Here is an 18582-nt window from a genome sequence, read left to right on the forward strand (position 1 = left end):
AGTTCTTTATAGATCTTGGAAACTAGCACTTTATCTGATACATCATTTGCAAATATCTTCTCCCATTCTGAAGGTTGTCTTAGTTTTGGTGACTGTTTCTTTTGCTGTGCAGAAGCTTTTTATCTTGATGAAGTCCCAATGTATTTTTGCTTTTATTTCCCTTGCCATCATGGATGTATCTTGCAAGAAGTTGTTGTGGCCAAGTTCAAAAAGGGTGTTGCCTGTGTTCTCCTTTAGGATTTTGATGGAATCTTGTCTCACATTTAGAATTTTCATCCATTTTGAATTTATCTTTGTGTACGGTGTAAGACAATGGTCGTTTCATTCTTCTGAATGTGGATGTCCAATTTTCCCAGCACCATTTATTGAAGAGACTGTGTCTTTTTTCCAGTGGAAAGTCTTTCCTCTTTTGTCGAATATTAGTTGACCATAAAGTTGAAGGTCCACTACTGGATTCTCTATTCTGTTCCATTGATCATTGTGTCTGTTTTTGTGCCAGTACCACACTGTCTTGATGACCACAGCTTTGTAGTACAACCTGAAATCTGGCATTGTGTTGCCCCCGGCTCTGATTTTCTTTTTCAATATTACCTTGGCTATTTGGGGTCTTTTCTGATTCCACACAAATCCTTTTTTTTAAATAATAAATGTATTTTTTATTGGTGTTCAATTTGCCAACATACAGAATAACACCCAGTGCTCATCCCGTCAAGTGTCCCCCTCAGTGCCCATCACCCACTCACCCCACCCCCCACCCTCCTCCCCTTCCACCACCCCTAGTTCGTTTCCCAGAGTTAGGAGTCTTCATGTTCTGTCTCCCTTTCTGATATTTCCCACACATTTCTTCTCCCTTCCCTTATATTCCCTTTCACTATTATTTTTATTCCCCAAATGAATGAGAAGATATAATCTTTGTCCTTCTCCAATTAACTTATTTCACTCAGCATAATACCCTCCAGTTCCATCCACACTGAAGCAAATGGTGGGTATTTGTCATTTCTAATGGCTGAGTAATATTCCATTGTATACATAAACCACATCTTCTTTATCCATTCATCTTTCGATGGACACCGAGGCTCCTTCCACAGTTTGGCTATTGTGGACATTGCTGCTAGAAACATTGGGGTGCAGGTGTCCCGGCATTTCATTGCATCTGTATCTTTGGGGTAAATCCCCAACAGTGCAATTGCTGGGTCCTAGGGCAGGTCTATTTTTAACTCTTTGAGGAACCTCCACACAGTTTTCCAGAGTGGCTGCACCAGTTCACATTCCCACCAACAGTGTAAGAGGGTTCCCTTTTCTCCCCAGCCTCTCCAACATTTGTTGTTTCCTGCCTTGTTAATTTTCCCCATTCTCACTGGTGTGAGGTGGTATCTCATTGTGGTTTTGATTTGGAATTCCCTGATGGCAAGTGATGCAGAGCATTTCCTCATGTGCATGTTGGCCATGTCTATGTCTTCCTCTGTGAGATTTCTGTTCATGTGTTTTGCCCATTTCATGATTGGATTGTTTGTTTCTTTGGTATTGAGTTTAATAAGTTCAGAAGTGGACCCTCAACTTTATGGTCAACTAATATTCGATAAAGGAGGAAAGACTATCCACTGGAAGAAAGACAGTCTCTTCAATAAATGGTGCTGAGAAAATTGGACATCCACATGCAGAAGAATGAAACTAGACCACTCTCTTTCACCATACACAAAGATAAACTCAAAACGGATGAAAGATCTAAATGTGAGACAAGATTCTATCAAAATCCTAGAGGAGAACACAGGCAACACCCTTTTTGAACTTGGCCACAGTAACTTCTTGCAAGATACATCCACGAAGGCAAAAGAAACAAAGGCAAAAATGAACTATTGGGACTTCACCAAGATAAGAAGCTTTTGCACAGCAAGGATACAGTCAACAAAACTAAAAGACAACCTACAGAATGGGAGAAGATATTTGCAAATGAAATATCAGATAAAGGGCTAGTTTCCAAGATCTATAAAGAACTGATTCCACACAAAACTTAAGATGATTTGTTCCATCTCTCTGAAGAAAATCCATGGTATTTTGATAGTGATTGCATTAAATGTGTAAATTGCCCTGGGTAACATTGACATTTTCACAATATTAATTCTTCCAATCCATGAGCATGGAATATTTTCCATCTCTTTGTGTCTTCTTCAATTTCTTTCAGAAGTGTTTCATACTTTTTAGAGTATAGATCCTTTACCTCTTTGATTAGGTTTATTCTAGGTATCTTATGTTTGGGTGCAATTATAAATGGGATTGACTTCTTAATTTCTCTTTCTTCAGTCTCATTGTTAGTGTATAGAAATGCCACTGACTTCTCGGGATTGATTTTGCATCCTGCCACACTGCCAAATTGCTGTATGAGTTCTGGCAATCTTGGGGTAGAGTCTTTGGGGTTTTCTATGTAGAGTATCACGTCATCGGCAAAGAGGGAGAGTTTGACTTCTTTGCCAATTTGAATGCGTTTTATTTCTTTTTGTTGCCTGATTGCTGAGGCCAGGACTTCTAGTACTATGTTGAATAGCAGTGGTGAGAGTGGACATCCCTATCTTGTTCCTGATCTTAGGGGAAAGGCTCCCACTGTTTCCCCCATGGAGAATGATATTTGCTGTAGGCTTTTCGTAGATGGCTTTTAAGATGCTGAGGAATGTTCCCTCTATCCCTACACTCTGAAGAGTTTTGATCAGCAATGGATGCTGTATTTTGTCAAATGCTTTCTCTGCATCTATGGAGAGGATCATATGGTTCTTGTTTTTTCTCTTGCTGATATGATGAATCACATTGATTGTTTTACGGGTGTTGAACCAGCCTTGCGTCCCGGGGATAAATCCCACTTGGTCATGGTTAATAATCTTCTTAATGTATTGTTGGATCCTATTGGCTAGTATCTTGTTGAGAATTGTTGCATCCATGTTCATCAGGGATATTGGTCTATAATTCTCCTTTTTGGTGGGGCCTTTGTATGGTTTTGGAATTAAGGTGATGCTGGCCTCATAGAACGAGTTTGGAAGTATTCCATCTCTTTCTATCTTGCTGAACAGCTTTAGTAGAATAGGTATGGTTTCGTCTTTAAACGTTCGATAGAATTCCCTGGGGAATTCATCGGGCCCTGGACTTTTGAGTCTTGGAAGGTTTTTGATGACTGCTTCAATTTCCTCCCTGGTTATTGGCCTGTTCAGGTTTTCTATTTCTTCCTGTTCCAATTTTGCTAGTTTGTGGTTTTCCAGAAATGCGTCCATTTATTCTAGATTGCCTAATTTATTGGCATATAGCTGCTCATAATATGTTTTTAAAATCATTTGTATTTCCTTGGTATTGGTGGTGATCTCTCCTTTCTCATTCATGATTTTATTAATTTGAGTCTTTTCTCTCTTCTTTTTAATAAGGCTGGCTAATGGTTTATCTATCTTATTAATTCTTTCAAGGAACCAACTCCTGGTTTTGTTGTTCTGTTCCACAGTTCTTCTGGTCTCTATTTCATTGAGTTCTGCTCGAATCTTTATTAACTCTCTTCTTCTGCTCGGTGTAGGATCTATTTGCTGTTTTTTCTCTAGCTCCTTTATGTGTAAGATTAGCTTTTGTATTTGAATTCTTTCCAGTCTTTGGATGGATGCTTGTATTGAGATGTGTTTCCCCCTTAGGACTGCTTTTGCTCTATCCCAAAGATTTTGAACGGTTGTATCTTCATTCTCATTAGTTTCCATGAATCTTTTTAATTCTTCCTTAATTTCCTGGTTGACCCTTTCATCTCTTAGCAGGATGGTCCTTAACCTCCACGTGTTAGAAATCCTTCAAAACTTACTCTTGTCATTTAGGTCTAATTTCAAAGCATTATGATCTGAAAATATCCAGGGGACGATCTCAGTCTTTTGGTATTGGTTAAGATCTGATTTGTGACCCAGTATTTGGTCTATTCTTGAGATAGTTCCATGTGCACTTGAGAAGAATGTGTATTCCGTTGCATTTGGATGTAAAGTTCTCTAAATATCTGTGAAATCCATCTGGTCCAGTGTATCATTTAAAGCTCTTCTTTCTTTGGAGATGTTGTGCTTAGAACTCCTGTCAATTGTAGAAAGCGCTACATTCAAGTCACCAAGTATAAGTGTATTTCTAAGTATGTGTTAACTTTGGTTTTTAATTGATTGATAATATTTGGCAGCTCCCACATTCCGGCATAAATATTCATGATTATTAGGTCCTCTTGTTGGATAGATCCTTTCAGTATGATATAGTGTCCCTCTTCATATCTTACTACAATTTTGAGATAAATTTTAATTTATCTTATATGAGGATGGCTACCCCTGCTTTCTTTTGAGTACCATTTGAAAGGTAAATTGTTCTCCAACCTTTCATTTTCAGGCTGGAGGTGTCCTTATGTCTAAAATGAGTCTCTTGTAGACAGCCAATAGATGGGTCTTGCTTTTTTATTCAGTGTGAAATCTTGTGCCTTTTGATGGGGTATTAAGCCCATTCATGTTCATAATTACTATTGAAAGATAGGAATTTAGTGTCATCATGATACATATTCAGTCCCTGTTTTTGTGGAATTTTCCCTTGGACTTCCTCTTTCTATTACAGAATCCCCCTTATTATTTCTTGCAGAGATGGCTTCATGGTCTCATATTCTTTCAGTTTCTGCCTATTTTGGTAGCTCTTTATCTCTCCTTCTATTCTGAATGAGAGCCTTGCTGGACAGAGTATTTTTGTCTGCATGTTCTTCTCATTTAGGACCCTGAATATATCCTGCCAGCCCTTTCTGGCTTGCCAGGTCTCTGTGTAGGGGTCTGCTGTTAATCTAATATTTCTCCCCATAAAAGTTAGAGACTTCTTGTCTCTTGCTGCTTTAAGGATCTTCTCTTTATCTTTGGAATTTGCAAGTTTCACTATTAAGTATCGAGGTGTTGAGCGGTTTTTATTGATTCGGGGGGGGGGGTCTCTCTATTTCCTGGATATGAATGCCTGTTTCCTTTCCCAGGTTAGGAAAGTTCTGAGCTATGATTTGTTTAAATACATAATCTGTACCTTTGTCCCTTTCGGTGCCCTCAGGAATCGCAATTAAAGTAGATTTTTCCTTTTTAGGCTGTCATTTATTTCCCTTACCCTGTCCTCATGATCTTTTTTCCTCAGTTTCCCTCTTTGCCATCAATTTTTCTTCTATGTCACTCACTCCTTCTTCTACCTCGTTAACCCTTGTCGTTAGGACCTCCAGGTAGGTAGCATGGCATCTCATTTAATTGTTTTTTAATTTCTGCCTGATTAGATCTAAACTCTGCAGTCATGAAGTCTCTTGAATCCTTTATGCTTTTTTCCAGAGCCACCAGTAGCTTTATAATTGTGCTTCTAATTGGCTTTCTGACATTGAAGTGTAATCCAAATTTTGTAACTCTGTGGGAGAGAGGACTGTTTCTGATTCTTTCTTTTGAGGTGAATTTTTCCTTCTAGTCATTTTGCTCAATGCAGAGTGGCCAAAAACAACTTGTATTGGGAAAAGGAGAAAGAGACGAAAAAAACGAAAAAAAAAAAAAAAAAAAAAAGAAGAAGAAAAAAAAAGAAAAAGGGGGGGAAGCAAATAGAAAACAAAAAACAACGGGGAGTATCCTCTGATTCTGTATACTGTAAATCCTTCGACTTCCCCTGGAACTTTCCAGTGCTACTTGGTCAATAACTTGCTTTTCCCTTGTCCTTCTACCTGGTCTTCTGGGGGAGGGGCCTGCTGTGCTGATTCTCAGGTTTGAGCACCTGGGGGAGCTGCTCAGCCCCCTGTGTGGTGCAAGGCTCAGTGGTAGTTGTTTATCCTGTTTATATTATGAGGCCACTGTGAGGCTCAGTGGGGGGTTGTTTATCCTGTCAGGCCCCAGGAGGAACAATAGTGGTAGCAGCCAGCTCTCCAGCCCTGGATTTAGCTCCTGCAGTAACTGAGGCAGCTCTCAGTCTGCAGGGGCCTGGATGCTCCAGGGGCAGGGGCCGCTGATTTGTATAGCTCGGGGCCACCTGGCTGCAGGAGTGTCCTTGCTGTCCTGAGCCCTCCTGGCTTCTACCTGTCCTGAGGGGAGCGCCAGATCTTGGGATGTGTCCCCCAGAGCCCTGGGCTCCAGGGCCTTTGCTGCTGAAATGGCGCTCCAGGGAGCCTCCGCCCAGCCGCCTCTGAGCTGCTCCTGGCTCTGCAAGGCGCGGGCTGCAGCCCTTTAGGGAGCTAGGCCACGGGGTGTGGTGTGCTCTCCCTGGGTGCAGGTCCTCTTTTAGTGCCCCTGGGAGCCTGAAGGCATCCCCGCCCATCCTGGGATCCTGCTCCAACTCCCTAGAGTGCCTTTCTGTAGGGGAAGATTGGTGAAGCTCCTGCTTCTCTGGGATGGGGCTTTCCTGTTGTGGGGGCAGTTGCTGCCTGGCCTTAGCCTGGCTCCCCACGGGGCCCCTCCTCCTTGGATGCTTTTTTATTTCTTTTTCTTTGTTTTTCAGTCTTCCGACCTTTTCTTTTTCTTTTTTTTTTCTGTCTTCCTACCTTGATAGAAGTGTGAACTCTTCTCACTGTAGCATTCCAGCTGTTCTCTCTTTAAATCTCAGGCCAAATTCATAGGCTTTCAGCATGATTTGAAAGTTATCTACGTAATTTGGTGGGGACAGGTGACTTGGGGACCCTACTCTTCCACCATCTTGCCTCCTCCCTATCCAATATAGGTGGAAGGTAAGGAATAATGTTTATAGCACACTATTACTAGTGTCAAAGAAGAAATAAAGGGATTACTGCTTCCCTTACACACCCACATGCATACATATACATAACATCTAGCATGATTCACAAGAAAGGGATAACAGTACTTATCTCAGAGAAACACCACCTGGGGGCAGGGATAGCAGGGTAGAGATACTTCTTAGTTTTATTAGTCTTTGTATGACTTTTGTGCTAGTTGGATTGTTTATTAACCACATATGTATTATTCCATTATAGACACAAAACCAGCTGATTAAACAAGTTTACTGGGCAATCAACTCATTTTATTCCCGTTTAAAATAGTACTCATGTGTTGTGTCCTGATGATTTCCTGCACGTTATTATTTACCCATTAATCAAGAGATTTAAAAATTCATTTATTTTTGACAAATGTATACAATGTTCTGATATATATGATATGATTAGCACAAACTAACATATCTATCACCTCCCATAGTTATCTTTTTTGGTGGTAAGAACACTTGAGATTTATAATCCTAGTAAATTCCAAGTATACATTTTTGACTATATTCACCATGCTGTGCATTACATCTCCAGAACTTATTCCTGTTACAAAGAGATTTTGTATGCTTTGATCAATGTTTCCCTTTCCTATACTCCCAGCCTTTCTCTAGTAGCCACCATTCTACTCTCTGTTACTATGAGTTTGACTTAAAAATACATATTTTTGAGACTCCATGTATAAATGAGATCATATGATATTTGTCTTTCTGTGTCTGGCATATTTCTCTTTAGCATAAAATTCTCCAGATTCATCCATATTATTACAAGCAACAGAATTTCTTTTTAAGGGCTGAATAATGTGTGTGTATCCATGTATTGATGGAACACTTAAGTTGTGCCCATATATTGGCTACTGTGAATAATGTTGGAATGAACATGGGAGTACAGATATTTCTTTGAGATAGTGATTTTATTTGCTTTGAATATATACCCAGAAGTGGGATTTCAGCAGATATTTTTGAGTGCCTATTATGTGCTAGGCACTGAATGATATATTAGAAATATAATGGTGAGCAGTATAGGTACAGTCTTTGCCTTTCTGTAACTTATGTCCTAGGAGGATAACAGATATGAAATAAGAAATTGCATAAGTAATTTGATATTTCCAATCATGAAAAGTTTAACAGAGGAAGAATATAGGGTGGTAGGAGACGTAAGGTAGACTGAGGACTAGATGAAGACTTGCCAGAAAAAGTGATGTTTCCCATGAACTGCAAAATGATTAGGATTCAACTAGGAGAAATGGAGAAGGACAAAAGTGCACCTCAGGCACATGGAATAATAAGAATGAAAGTCCTGAAGCATGAAGGAGCATGTATCCGACAAAACTGAGAGTCAATATGGCTGGAGCTTAGAAAGAGAAGGATGAGAGGTATGAGATGAGCCTGGAGAGTTCAGCAGAGATTTTAGATTATGTTTAAAATTTTGGGGTGTATTTTAAGAGCAATGGGAAATCATGAGAGTTTGGGGGAGGGGAGGGCATAATTACATTTGAATTTTGTAAAAAAAGTTATTATTTTAAACTAATTTCTAAATTCAACGTGAGGCTTGAACTCACAACTCAGACCAAGAGTCACATGCCCCACCAATTGAGCCAGCCAGGTGCCCCTATATTTGAATTTTTAAAAGTTTACTCTACCTGCAGTGTAGACAGTGGACTGAAGAGATGCAAGTATAAATGAGAGGTCCAGTTGGGATCTATTGTAGTAGTCTGGGGAAGAGATTATGTGGGCAGTCCAGACTGAGAGGTGGATCATGTTTCCAGTATAACTTTGAGATAGATCTGACAAGAGTTACTGATGAAACTGGTTTAAGAGTAAAAGAGAATAATTTATCAAGGCTGATTCTTAAGGTTTTTGACTTGAGTAACTGATTAGAAGGTGGTACCATTTCTAAGGTTGGGAACACTGGATGAACAGGTTTGATAGTAGGGCTGACATGTTCAGGAGTTTGGTATTGGACATGTTCAGAAGAGATGTTGAGTAAGGGGTTGGGTATATGGATCTGGAGCTCAAAGGAAAGCCCAGGGATAAGGACCATTAAATAACTGGTTTGTAAAAAAGATGACACATCAGATCCCACAGTTAAGCAAGCTTCTGAATACAAGGTAAATGTTCAGGGAATCATAGTTTTCCACCTCAGGAAACCAGTAAGTATAGAATTAGGATCATAGTGACTCAACAGGATAAGTCAATTTGTATCCATCATCTTATTGTACTGTGACTATCCAAATAAAGTATTTCGGTTCTCAAAAATAGATGTCCTTAGAATAATAGAATAGGCAGCAATTAAGATGATTTGCTTCATGCTATTTTACTGACATTATCAACTCCTCTATTCATCTTTACAGAAGATCTATAAAAATACATTTGACAGAACAGTTATTTTGAGCATTTTTCTCCATGCATAGGCTTTAATTTTTTTCTAATGGAATCATATTTTTAATGCTCAGAGAGGGTGTATTAGAGGACAGCTAAATATAGGCTGGCAATTTTATCTGAGAGTACTGCTTTCTAGCTTCAGAATAAAAGGGATTTCATATTTGGGGAAATATATTGGAAAATTAGCATGACAGAGTAATATTACTTGTTTATTTTGTTTTATGCCCCACTAGATGTAAACTTTATGAAGTCAGGGGTTTTTGTCTGTTTTACTCATTGCTATATTTCCAGCTTCTAAATCAGTGCCTTGCACATAATAGGTAATCAATAAATATTTGAGGTAAATTGAATGAAATAATTGGTTGTGTCTTCACATTGTGTCTATTTGTTAGAAAAGTTTCTGAATCTATAGAAAGTTAGATATACTCATATTGAAAAAGATACATTACACACATACACACACATATACACATATCACCAAAGTAAGATAGAGATACCTTAAATTATCATGTTTTTAACCACTCATTCATAGCTTCTCATAAATAGAGGATATTTTGAAAAGTTTCCTGTGTTTACTCTGGGAAATCTATTAATTTTCATTTCCACTGGTGGTATTAATAGATAAGACCTATTTCACTTCTCAAAACTTTTTCTTTCTCAAACTTTCGTTTCTCAAAACTTTTTTTTCAGATCAAGGCAAATGGCAGAGTGATTTACTGAACAATACATTAGACTTCTCAGAGGAATATCTTACACAAAATATTCATCAGAGGACCATATCCCAAGATAATTGCTCAATACATTCAGATAATCCATAAAAGAAATTAATGAAACATGTACAATATTGCTAAAGATCATGGCAAAATGCAGCAAAACCAAACAAAACCCAACCCCAGTAAAATAAAATTTTAAAGAATTTTAATTGAACCTTAGCAAAATAACAACATGTATTGAGCATCTTCAAAATATATGACACATGATAGTCGTGGGCAGATGTAAAGATGAAGACTTAGTCTCTGTATTCATATTTAGGGGAGTCAGAACTAAGCTTAGTTCAACAAACACTTACTGGCATTCCTAAGTACGAGGCTTATATTAGATGCAGTGGGTAAAAAAGATACCTAAGGCCAGTTCCTGTAATAAAGAGACTCATAATTTAGGGCATTATATATCTGGGTGTATATTTTTGTATGTGTGGGGATGTGTGTACTATATAGGAACCACCATAAATGCAAATAATTTCAGTGCAGTATGGGAGGCTATGATAGGGTGTTAGCACTACATAGGGAAATTTAATCCAACATACGGAGGAGATAAAAGGAGGAGGTGGTAGAAGTTGAGCTGAATATTAAGGATATGTTAGCTAGAGAAAGGGAAAATCATTCCATGCTGAAGGAAAAACTGTGACTGAGAAACCACAAACAGTTCAGAGGACTGTTGGTGTAAGGGAAGGTCTACTACTAGCACTTTCTCTTTGAAACTCTTGTAAAATGACTACACAATGACCCCTAAAGCCCCCCTGTCAAACACAATTACTTTAATATAAAGGTCATTTTACCTTGATTACTTCTGCAGCAGTTTATCATAAGAATCTTGTATGGGGGCAGCTCCGTGGCTCAGCGGTATAGCGCCGCCTTTGGCCCAGGGCGTGATCCTGGAGACCTGGGATTGAGTCCCAAGTTCGGCTCCCTGCGTGGAGCCTGCTTCTCCCTCTGCCTCTGTCTCTGCCTCTCTATCTGTGTCTCTTATGAATAAAAAAAAAATCTTGTATGGACTCCTTGTATACGTATAAAAAACCAAACTCAGAACCATTTAAATGCTTATCAAGCAACTATTATGTTTCATATCTTTTTTTTCCGTCCTGTAGAGAAAGGCTAATTTTGTAAAAATATACTGCCGGGTGGCTGCTTGGACTAACTAGAACAAATACAGATGCAATTTAGGTTTCATTGTGACAAAACTAAGGCAAGAGGTTTTTTGGTGGGTTTTCATTGGGGAGACACGGAGACTAAAAAGATACGGGATAGTTTGAAAGGGCTGGTGTGAAAAATTATGTTTCAAGGGGACAAAACGAAAGTACACACACACGGGGGAGTAAACAAGTTTCCAGGCCGCAATGAAAATTTCCTTTGTTCACAGAGCAATCCTCTTTCAATTTCAGTCCGGCCTTCATATAAACCAACAATTCTTGCTTCATGGGGGGGAAAAAAAAACCCCAGGTTTTCCCATTCATCCTATCTAGCGGAGTAAAAATCTCCATCTCATTACTACCCCAAACCTCCAGGCTAAATGCGCTACTACACTCAGCCTAGAAAATAAATTGCGTCTTTAACATTCACGTAACATTTCAAGTAAAATGTAGCCGCCTACCTGGATCGGCCACCCACGAACTACAATATCCAGAATGCATTGTTTTTCCTTCCGTCTTTTACAAGGGCAATGCCTTACTAGATCTTATTTCCACAAGCAGTAGTCACATGACACGTTTCCTTTCAAGATGGCGGATAATCTCCCTTCGGAGTTTGATGTGATCGTAATAGGGACGGGTATGTGTGGCTCTGGTACTCCCCTAACGAAGTGTAGGAAATCTGTCTCCTTCCTACCTTCTCTGCCATGGCGAGGCTTGGGGAGAAATACTAGGGGTTGAGGAAGGGAGGGAGGATGGGAAGGAAGTGAGGTAGTGTTGAGTCAGCGCGGGACTTCGAAGCTCCAGGGAGGGGCTGGACCCACCGTATTTAGCGCCATTTGAGTAGGGGTCGATCTGGTCGATGCAGATGCTGAGGTTGGTTGCTGCGGGTGATTCTGTAATTTCGTTAGAGGGGGGTGGATTTGTAGTGTCATGAGAATGGAAGGTCGGGATTTTACCAATGGAGACGCCTTTGGCGCGACATGATTCCCTCCTCGTTGATTTCAGGGTGATATTCCCCATTATTTTGTCTCGCCCTTTCTTAGGAAGTTTTCATGTATTTATGTAGTCCTGGGGTGTAGTGCAGCTCGGATACGACTTAGTCCTTAGTTTTTCGGGAAAGATGCCCAGTTATCGCCCGTGTGCTTATTAATATACTAGGACGAGGACACGGATTCTTTTCTATTGTGTTGAAAAGCCTAGGGAATTGTATTTTGTTGAGGTAGCCATTATTCCTGCTTTATGATGCTGAAAGACAGCATTTTGCTTTCTGTCACCCACCTATCTACTCACAACTAAATGAGCTGAGAAGAAGCTTCTGTGAATTCCATTACAGGTGTGTGACCTTATCTTCCCCTTGTTTTCCCATTTATTCTCCATGTTTTGGGCGGAGCCAGAAAAATACCCTGCAATTTCTAGTTGACAAATTCAATGTACAACAGGTGGAGAAGACATTTGGCAGCAGTTGGTATTTTGTTTTCTTAATATTGTAAAGGGTGGATTTTAGATGGGATGAAGTAGGTTGTTGAGTGGGGTTTTCTCCTGTTTGCATAATGTGGTAGGTCAGAGAAGCTCTGGTGAATGAGAACCTGTCCATTGTATTAATGAACACGTTTTCTTTCAAACAGTAGGGGCAGCCATGTTTCCAGGGCAGAAGTAAAAATGATAGCTACCTAGTTTTGAATGCTAATTATTTGCTAATTGATGTGCTAAGCATTTTACAAGCTGTATGTAATCCTCACAGCAGCCTGGTTAGAGTAGGTATTTGGTACACTTTACAGAAGAGAAAAGGGGAGCTTAGAATAGTTGCTGTGTGCTCAAGATCACACAGCTAGTAAGTTTCCAAAGGCCCATTCCATCTCAGAAGGAGAATCAGTGGTTCATACCTTCAGAGTTAACCCATATTAATAGAAATAACTGAGAAAAATTGTTTGGAGACCTTGCTTGGCCTTTAAATAGCTGTTTGAATTGCTAGGCACTTAATCTCTCTGAGCCTCAGTCTTGTTTTTAAATACAGGCAGGGTAAACTAGATAGCCTTTCAGGTATTGTCTAACCAAAAATCCTCTCATTCTAATTGCACCTGGATAATTGGTCTCAGGATAGTGAGGACATGTTTATTCTTATTCTGTCTGAAAACTGCATGGCTGCAGATAACTTGGCTGTAGCTGCTGTAAACAGATGTTGAATGAGAGCAGGAAAGAGTCAATAGAGTGATGATTCATTTGTTCTCTCTAGTCTATCCTAAAACCGAGAACAACATCCATTTTTGAATAGTTGTTATACCATACTTCAATTCTATATTATTGCCTTTCTTTTTTGTTACCTAGGAACTTGGGGTGTTTTAAAAATTTTTTGAGTCATTATAAGATTTTTTTCTTATCTGGGTTCAAATTTTAATTGATAAGAGTGTTAATTCCTATTATTAAATGCTGTTAATTCTTAAATACTTTGCTTTCTGGTTCAGTTCATAATGGACTATATTCATCCTTTGAGTCTGTTATGGTAGAGGTAGGAAGATACTGTGAGTGATACAGAAAATTGCATTAGGTGGCATCTGGTGTGTTTAGAAAAAGACTCATTTTACACTTTCCAGTGAGAGTAATATTATTTCTCAAAGTATGGGAAGAACTTATTCGAAGTTAATCTTAAAAGTTACTTTTTTTCATCTCACTTAATGGTGAACATACTCAAGTTTATCAAGCACATTGCATAAATTTATGTTGTGAAGCATTGTATCTAGGTATATCAAAATGGAAAAATTGGATAAAAGTCATTTCCTAAATGGTTCCAATTATTGTTTAATTTGAATTATTGTTAATGTATTTGGAATACTTTTCTTCTGAAATAGTTTGCTGATAATAGCCTTAAAAATGTTTGCATTAGGGGCACCTGGGTGGCTCAGTCGGTTAAGCATCTAACTCTTGATCTCAGGGTCATGAGTTCAAGCCCCATGTTAGGCCCCACACTGGGTATGGAGACACATATATATATGTGTGTGTGTGTATATATATGTTTTCTTTTTTATGATTTTATTTATTCATTAAAGGCACAGAGAGAGGAGTAGAGACCTAGACAGAAGGAGAAAGGGAGAAGCAGGCTCCCCATGGGAAGCCTGATGTGGGACTCTATCCCAGGACCCTGGGATCACACGCTGAGCTGAAGGCAGATGCTGAACCACTGAGCCACCCAGACATCCCTGTTTTCATTACTAAATACTAGCTTGAGTTAATCTTAGGAAAAGCCAGCATTTCTTAGATTCAATTTTACTGACAAAAGTAGAATTAATCATGCATGTATCACAAACATGAAGAAATAGGCTATGAAATGTAATTTTTCTTTTAGATTTAGCTCTAGTTATATCAAGAGACAGTTGCTTCAAGTAAAAACATCTGTAGGTGATATTTAAATTCCTTTGTCCTTAATTAGTTTTTTTTTTTTTTTTTTACTTTTTGTATCACAAGATTTTCCTTAAGATCATGTTTTGAAGAGATTATGGGAAGATAAAGTTTTGTATGTATTTTCTTAGTTACATCTGTTTCTTTCTGATTACAAAATACAGGAAATATTTGTCAAACACTCAAAGGCAGAGAAATAAAAGTACTTGAGCTGTGAAAAATATAGAAGAAAATGGAATAAGGAAGGCGAGCCATCTAGAGTCTTAAAGGAGAGGACAAAGCTAGATATAAGTGATGTTTTAGAAAGTGGCTTTCAGTTTGGAGTACACTGTCATCATTTTCAAGACATTTTGACATTTAAAAAGATACTGGAATGATAATTTTGTGGGTTGTAGAGAAGTATCATTGGTTTCAGGTTAAAAATAGTCCCAGTAACATAACACCTCACTGGAGGTGATATCTGGCAACCTGTGTAATCTGCAATCTGTATCAGAGCCAATAATTCAACAGAAGAGCGGGCAAGATGAAAGTTTGGAGAGCTGTGATAATATTGGCATGCTTCTTACAATGTAGAATCCTTCAGGCCCTCACTTAGAGCATATTCTTATTTTAGAAGTAATTCCAGTGTGCTCAGGGCATATTAGAAACATCCTATGTAGAAGATATAGAGAGCGTTATCAGCTTCTGCAAAAGCTGTGTTTGGGGGATGTCGTTAGACATAAGTGATAGTTCATATCCTAATGGGAAAGGGAAGAGACAAACACCTAAATTGCAAGCCTACGTTAAGTGGTAAAATAGCCTGGGACCAGTTTATATAGTAACACTCAGGTTTCAGAGTATTCAACCCACATTTACTGAGAACCTAGTCCCTGCCTTTGTAAAGTTTACTGTATTGCCTATTTTCAGAGACTATTTGGGGTTCCTCATAGTCACATCCTCAGAACTGTTCTTAAGCCAACCTGGGCTTTTCATTGCATCCTTCTTGCTCTCTGAAGACCACGTAGGGATTCAGTCTGCATCCCTTTCCTTTCTGAAGTACACCACACAATTATATTTTGGGAGTTCTTTCCTAGAGATGGGCTGTGGAGTGGGGCTAGCTTAAACTTTTTCCTGCAGATTAGATAAACAGATCCTTTTTAAGAGTTTTATTGCTAAAGATTATGGGGAAGGAGATGAGATAACCAAAATAACAAACATGGGAGGGATTACAAAGAGAATTGCTCCTAGCTTGTAACTATCTTGCTAGATAGTGCTTGACATAGTACAATAGTAGATGTGGCAGCATGGTGTAATGGGAATCATTTGACCTTTCTACTGGATGACTTTGGGCAAATTGCATCACCTCTTGTGACACCAGTTTGTTCATCTGTAAAGTGGGAGATTTTAATTAGGTGACCTATCTACCAGTTCTAAAGTTTACCATTGTGTTTGTGTAAGTATGACCCTGGGTCCTTGAAAAGGCTAAATTCTGTATAGTCCTTTTAAGGAGTCAGGTCAGTGTTTAATATACTTAAGAAATGTGTGTATCAAAATGGCTCATTAAAGGTTTTCTTGCAAGCAGCTGCTTTTATCAGGAAGGTCATGTAGGTAGTACGCTTTCATTCTTTGATGTTGGTTGAGAATCATAGTATCAGCCTTGGCTGGCAGCTCATTGACTATAAAGCTTATGATGTTGGTAGTATAGCTTCACTTCTCTAAATATTGGGGAATAGTAGTGCTGCAGGAGGTTTTGTGAAAAGGTATTTACCAAATACCCCTTTGTACCAGACTCTGTGCCAAGTGATTTCCCACATATGTATCTTATTTACTCTTCTCCTGTTTATATATCAACATGACAGGATGTCCATATTAACTCTGTCTGTATTTCCAAACATACATGCACCTATGGTCCAGAGCTGAGTTGTGATTTTTTTTGTGTGTGTGGTAATTGTAAGATGCCACCTATTCGTGGGTCATGAAATCAATTCCAGCACTAAAAAAAGAGGTAGAGTAGAATGTATCAGAATATATTGCATGTAGTAAGGATGAATGTAGTTTTGTAAAACAAATATTTCATATGTATATAATATAGATCACTGTGTAAAATACATATATATGCATATACATATTTTTGGGTGTTGCCAGGGGCAAAAAGTCTTAAAGTCTAGAGAATAATAGAATAACAATGAATAGTCATAAAAATGTTATTTCAAAAGTCCTTTATTTCACAAATGCCATACCATCCATATATTTTATTTACTTTGACATGTATGTATCTCATTTGAGCAGTATAGCGATAATGTAGTGATTGATGATGTGGTTCTGATATGAGACAGATTGGGTTTGAATCAGCTGTGTCTCTTGTGCCACCTTACACATGTCCCTTAATGACTAAGTTTCAATTTTCTCATCTCTACATGAGAATAAACCTCACAGAGCTGTGTTGAGAATTCAATGAAATAATTCCTGTAAAATGCTTAGTAAGTGCTCAGAAAATGTAATTGATTTAAATGGCCCATAATGCCATTCCCAGGTGCTTTTATCATCACTGTTACCACCTGAATGCTTCCTGGGAAGGGCTTTCCATGGAAAGCAACAGAAAGATTCAGGTATCTGAATCATTTTTCTCCTCTTCCCATTGGCTTGTTGGCAGGAAAGACCTTTGTTTATTATCACTATTTCTAACAGATTTCTTATCTTGTGGGTTTACAGGTTTTCTATCTTTTTTCTTTTATTCTCTTCCATTCATCAGATTGAATTATTTGTCATATTGTTTTGTTTAAAGGTTTTGAACAGATTTATCCTATTTGGGGCATAGTACGAAACTCTTTGTCAGCTTAAGAGTGCTGAAGAACTAAAGAAAGCCTACAGATTTTCGTGTTCCAAAAAATGCTTTGCAATTCTTCAGGTATTTATTGATGGAAAAGTATGTCTTTTCTGCTCTCAGTACCTAGGAAAGTAAAGGGAGCTACCTAACTCTGGAGAAGACTCTGGGAGAGGCTTACCCATCCTTGTAAATCATAAGTTTGAACCAATCCCTCAGAGAGAGCGACATCTGTTACCAGAGTTCCCTCTGCAGCATCATTTTCATCTCCCATGCGTCATGTCATTTTCTTATTTTCTGTAGTGTTCTCGTGATGTTTTGGATAACTCAAGCCACGGCAATTAAAATCAAGTATGGCTGCTCACCATCACATTCTCATGTTTAACATAAAATCGCAATGCACAGAAATAATTATAATTCCATATTATTGACCTGTTACTCATGCTAAATCACCTGCTGTTCAGTTTTAATGCAGAGTTTTTAAAATTGAAATGCTACGTTGTACCTGATATGTATATAAATTTTTTTTAAGATTTTATTTATTTATTCATGAGAGACACAGAGAGAGGCAGAGACACAGGCAGAGGGAGAAGCAGGCTCCATGCAGGGAGCCTGACGTGGGACTAGATCCCGGGTCTCCAGGATCACGCCCTGGGCTGATGGCAGCGCTAAACCACTGAGCCACCGGGGCTGCCCTATAAATGGTTTTAAATATAAAATAAACTGAAAGTCACCATCAGTTTATATTAACATATGTATTAAAAAACATATCTATATGCTAGCGAGATTGGGAACATTTTGGGGAACATTTTTGTTGTAGCCAACAAAATAGGGATACTTTCAAAGTTCGATTTATTGTCTTCTTTGCTAATAATTATTATAGGACAGTGTAAAAAAGATGATAATTTATCACAGTGATTTTTCTAAAGCATGATTATAAGAGCCATCATGTTATCATATTGAGGCTATTTAAAAAATAGTTTGCAAATAAGAGACAAGGGGCAAACAACATAACAAAAGCCGAGAGAGAGCGGGAGGGAATGAGACTGACCAGGTACATCTTGGCCACTGTGCTTAGTTTAAGTATTTCATCTCTATTGGATTTTACGAAGAGTTTAAGTAACACTACTTGACTGATTTGGTTTATATCACATTTAGCATAGTATTAACATCTACTTTTTTTCTGAGTAGTATTCTAACATCCTTTTTGTCCAGCGTAGTGTTCACATTGAGTTACAATGGCTATTCGATAATGAAGTTTTAATCATTTTATATTGCTTTGAAATGTTTGGATCATATAACTGTCATTCACATTAGTACATTTGTAAAACTACTTTTCTATATA

The 18582-nt window shown here is 38.4% G+C and overlaps 2 protein-coding genes across 6 annotated transcripts in view; one reads left to right on the forward strand and one right to left on the reverse strand.

Annotated features, from left to right (window-relative positions):
* LOC140628026 (dachshund homolog 2-like) overlaps positions 1–11740 on the reverse strand; it is a 536985-nt gene extending 525245 nt beyond the window's left edge. For both annotated transcript variants that reach the window (XM_072816819.1, XM_072816818.1), the window contains exon 1: positions 11503–11740. The gene's annotated coding sequence lies outside the window, so the exon portion shown is untranslated. The remainder of the gene's footprint in view (positions 1–11502) is intronic.
* Positions 11570–18582, forward strand: part of CHM (CHM Rab escort protein) — a 243980-nt gene continuing 236967 nt past the window's right edge. For all 4 annotated transcript variants that reach the window (XM_072816811.1, XM_072816813.1, XM_072816812.1 and 1 more), the window contains exon 1: positions 11570–11678. In XM_072816811.1, coding sequence (XP_072672912.1) covers positions 11630–11678 — 49 coding nt within the window. In that variant the 5' untranslated portion in view covers positions 11570–11629. The remainder of the gene's footprint in view (positions 11679–18582) is intronic.

Source organism: Canis lupus, chromosome X (assembly GCF_048164855.1).
Source record: "Canis lupus baileyi chromosome X, mCanLup2.hap1, whole genome shotgun sequence".
Taxonomy (NCBI): domain Eukaryota; kingdom Metazoa; phylum Chordata; class Mammalia; order Carnivora; family Canidae; genus Canis; species Canis lupus.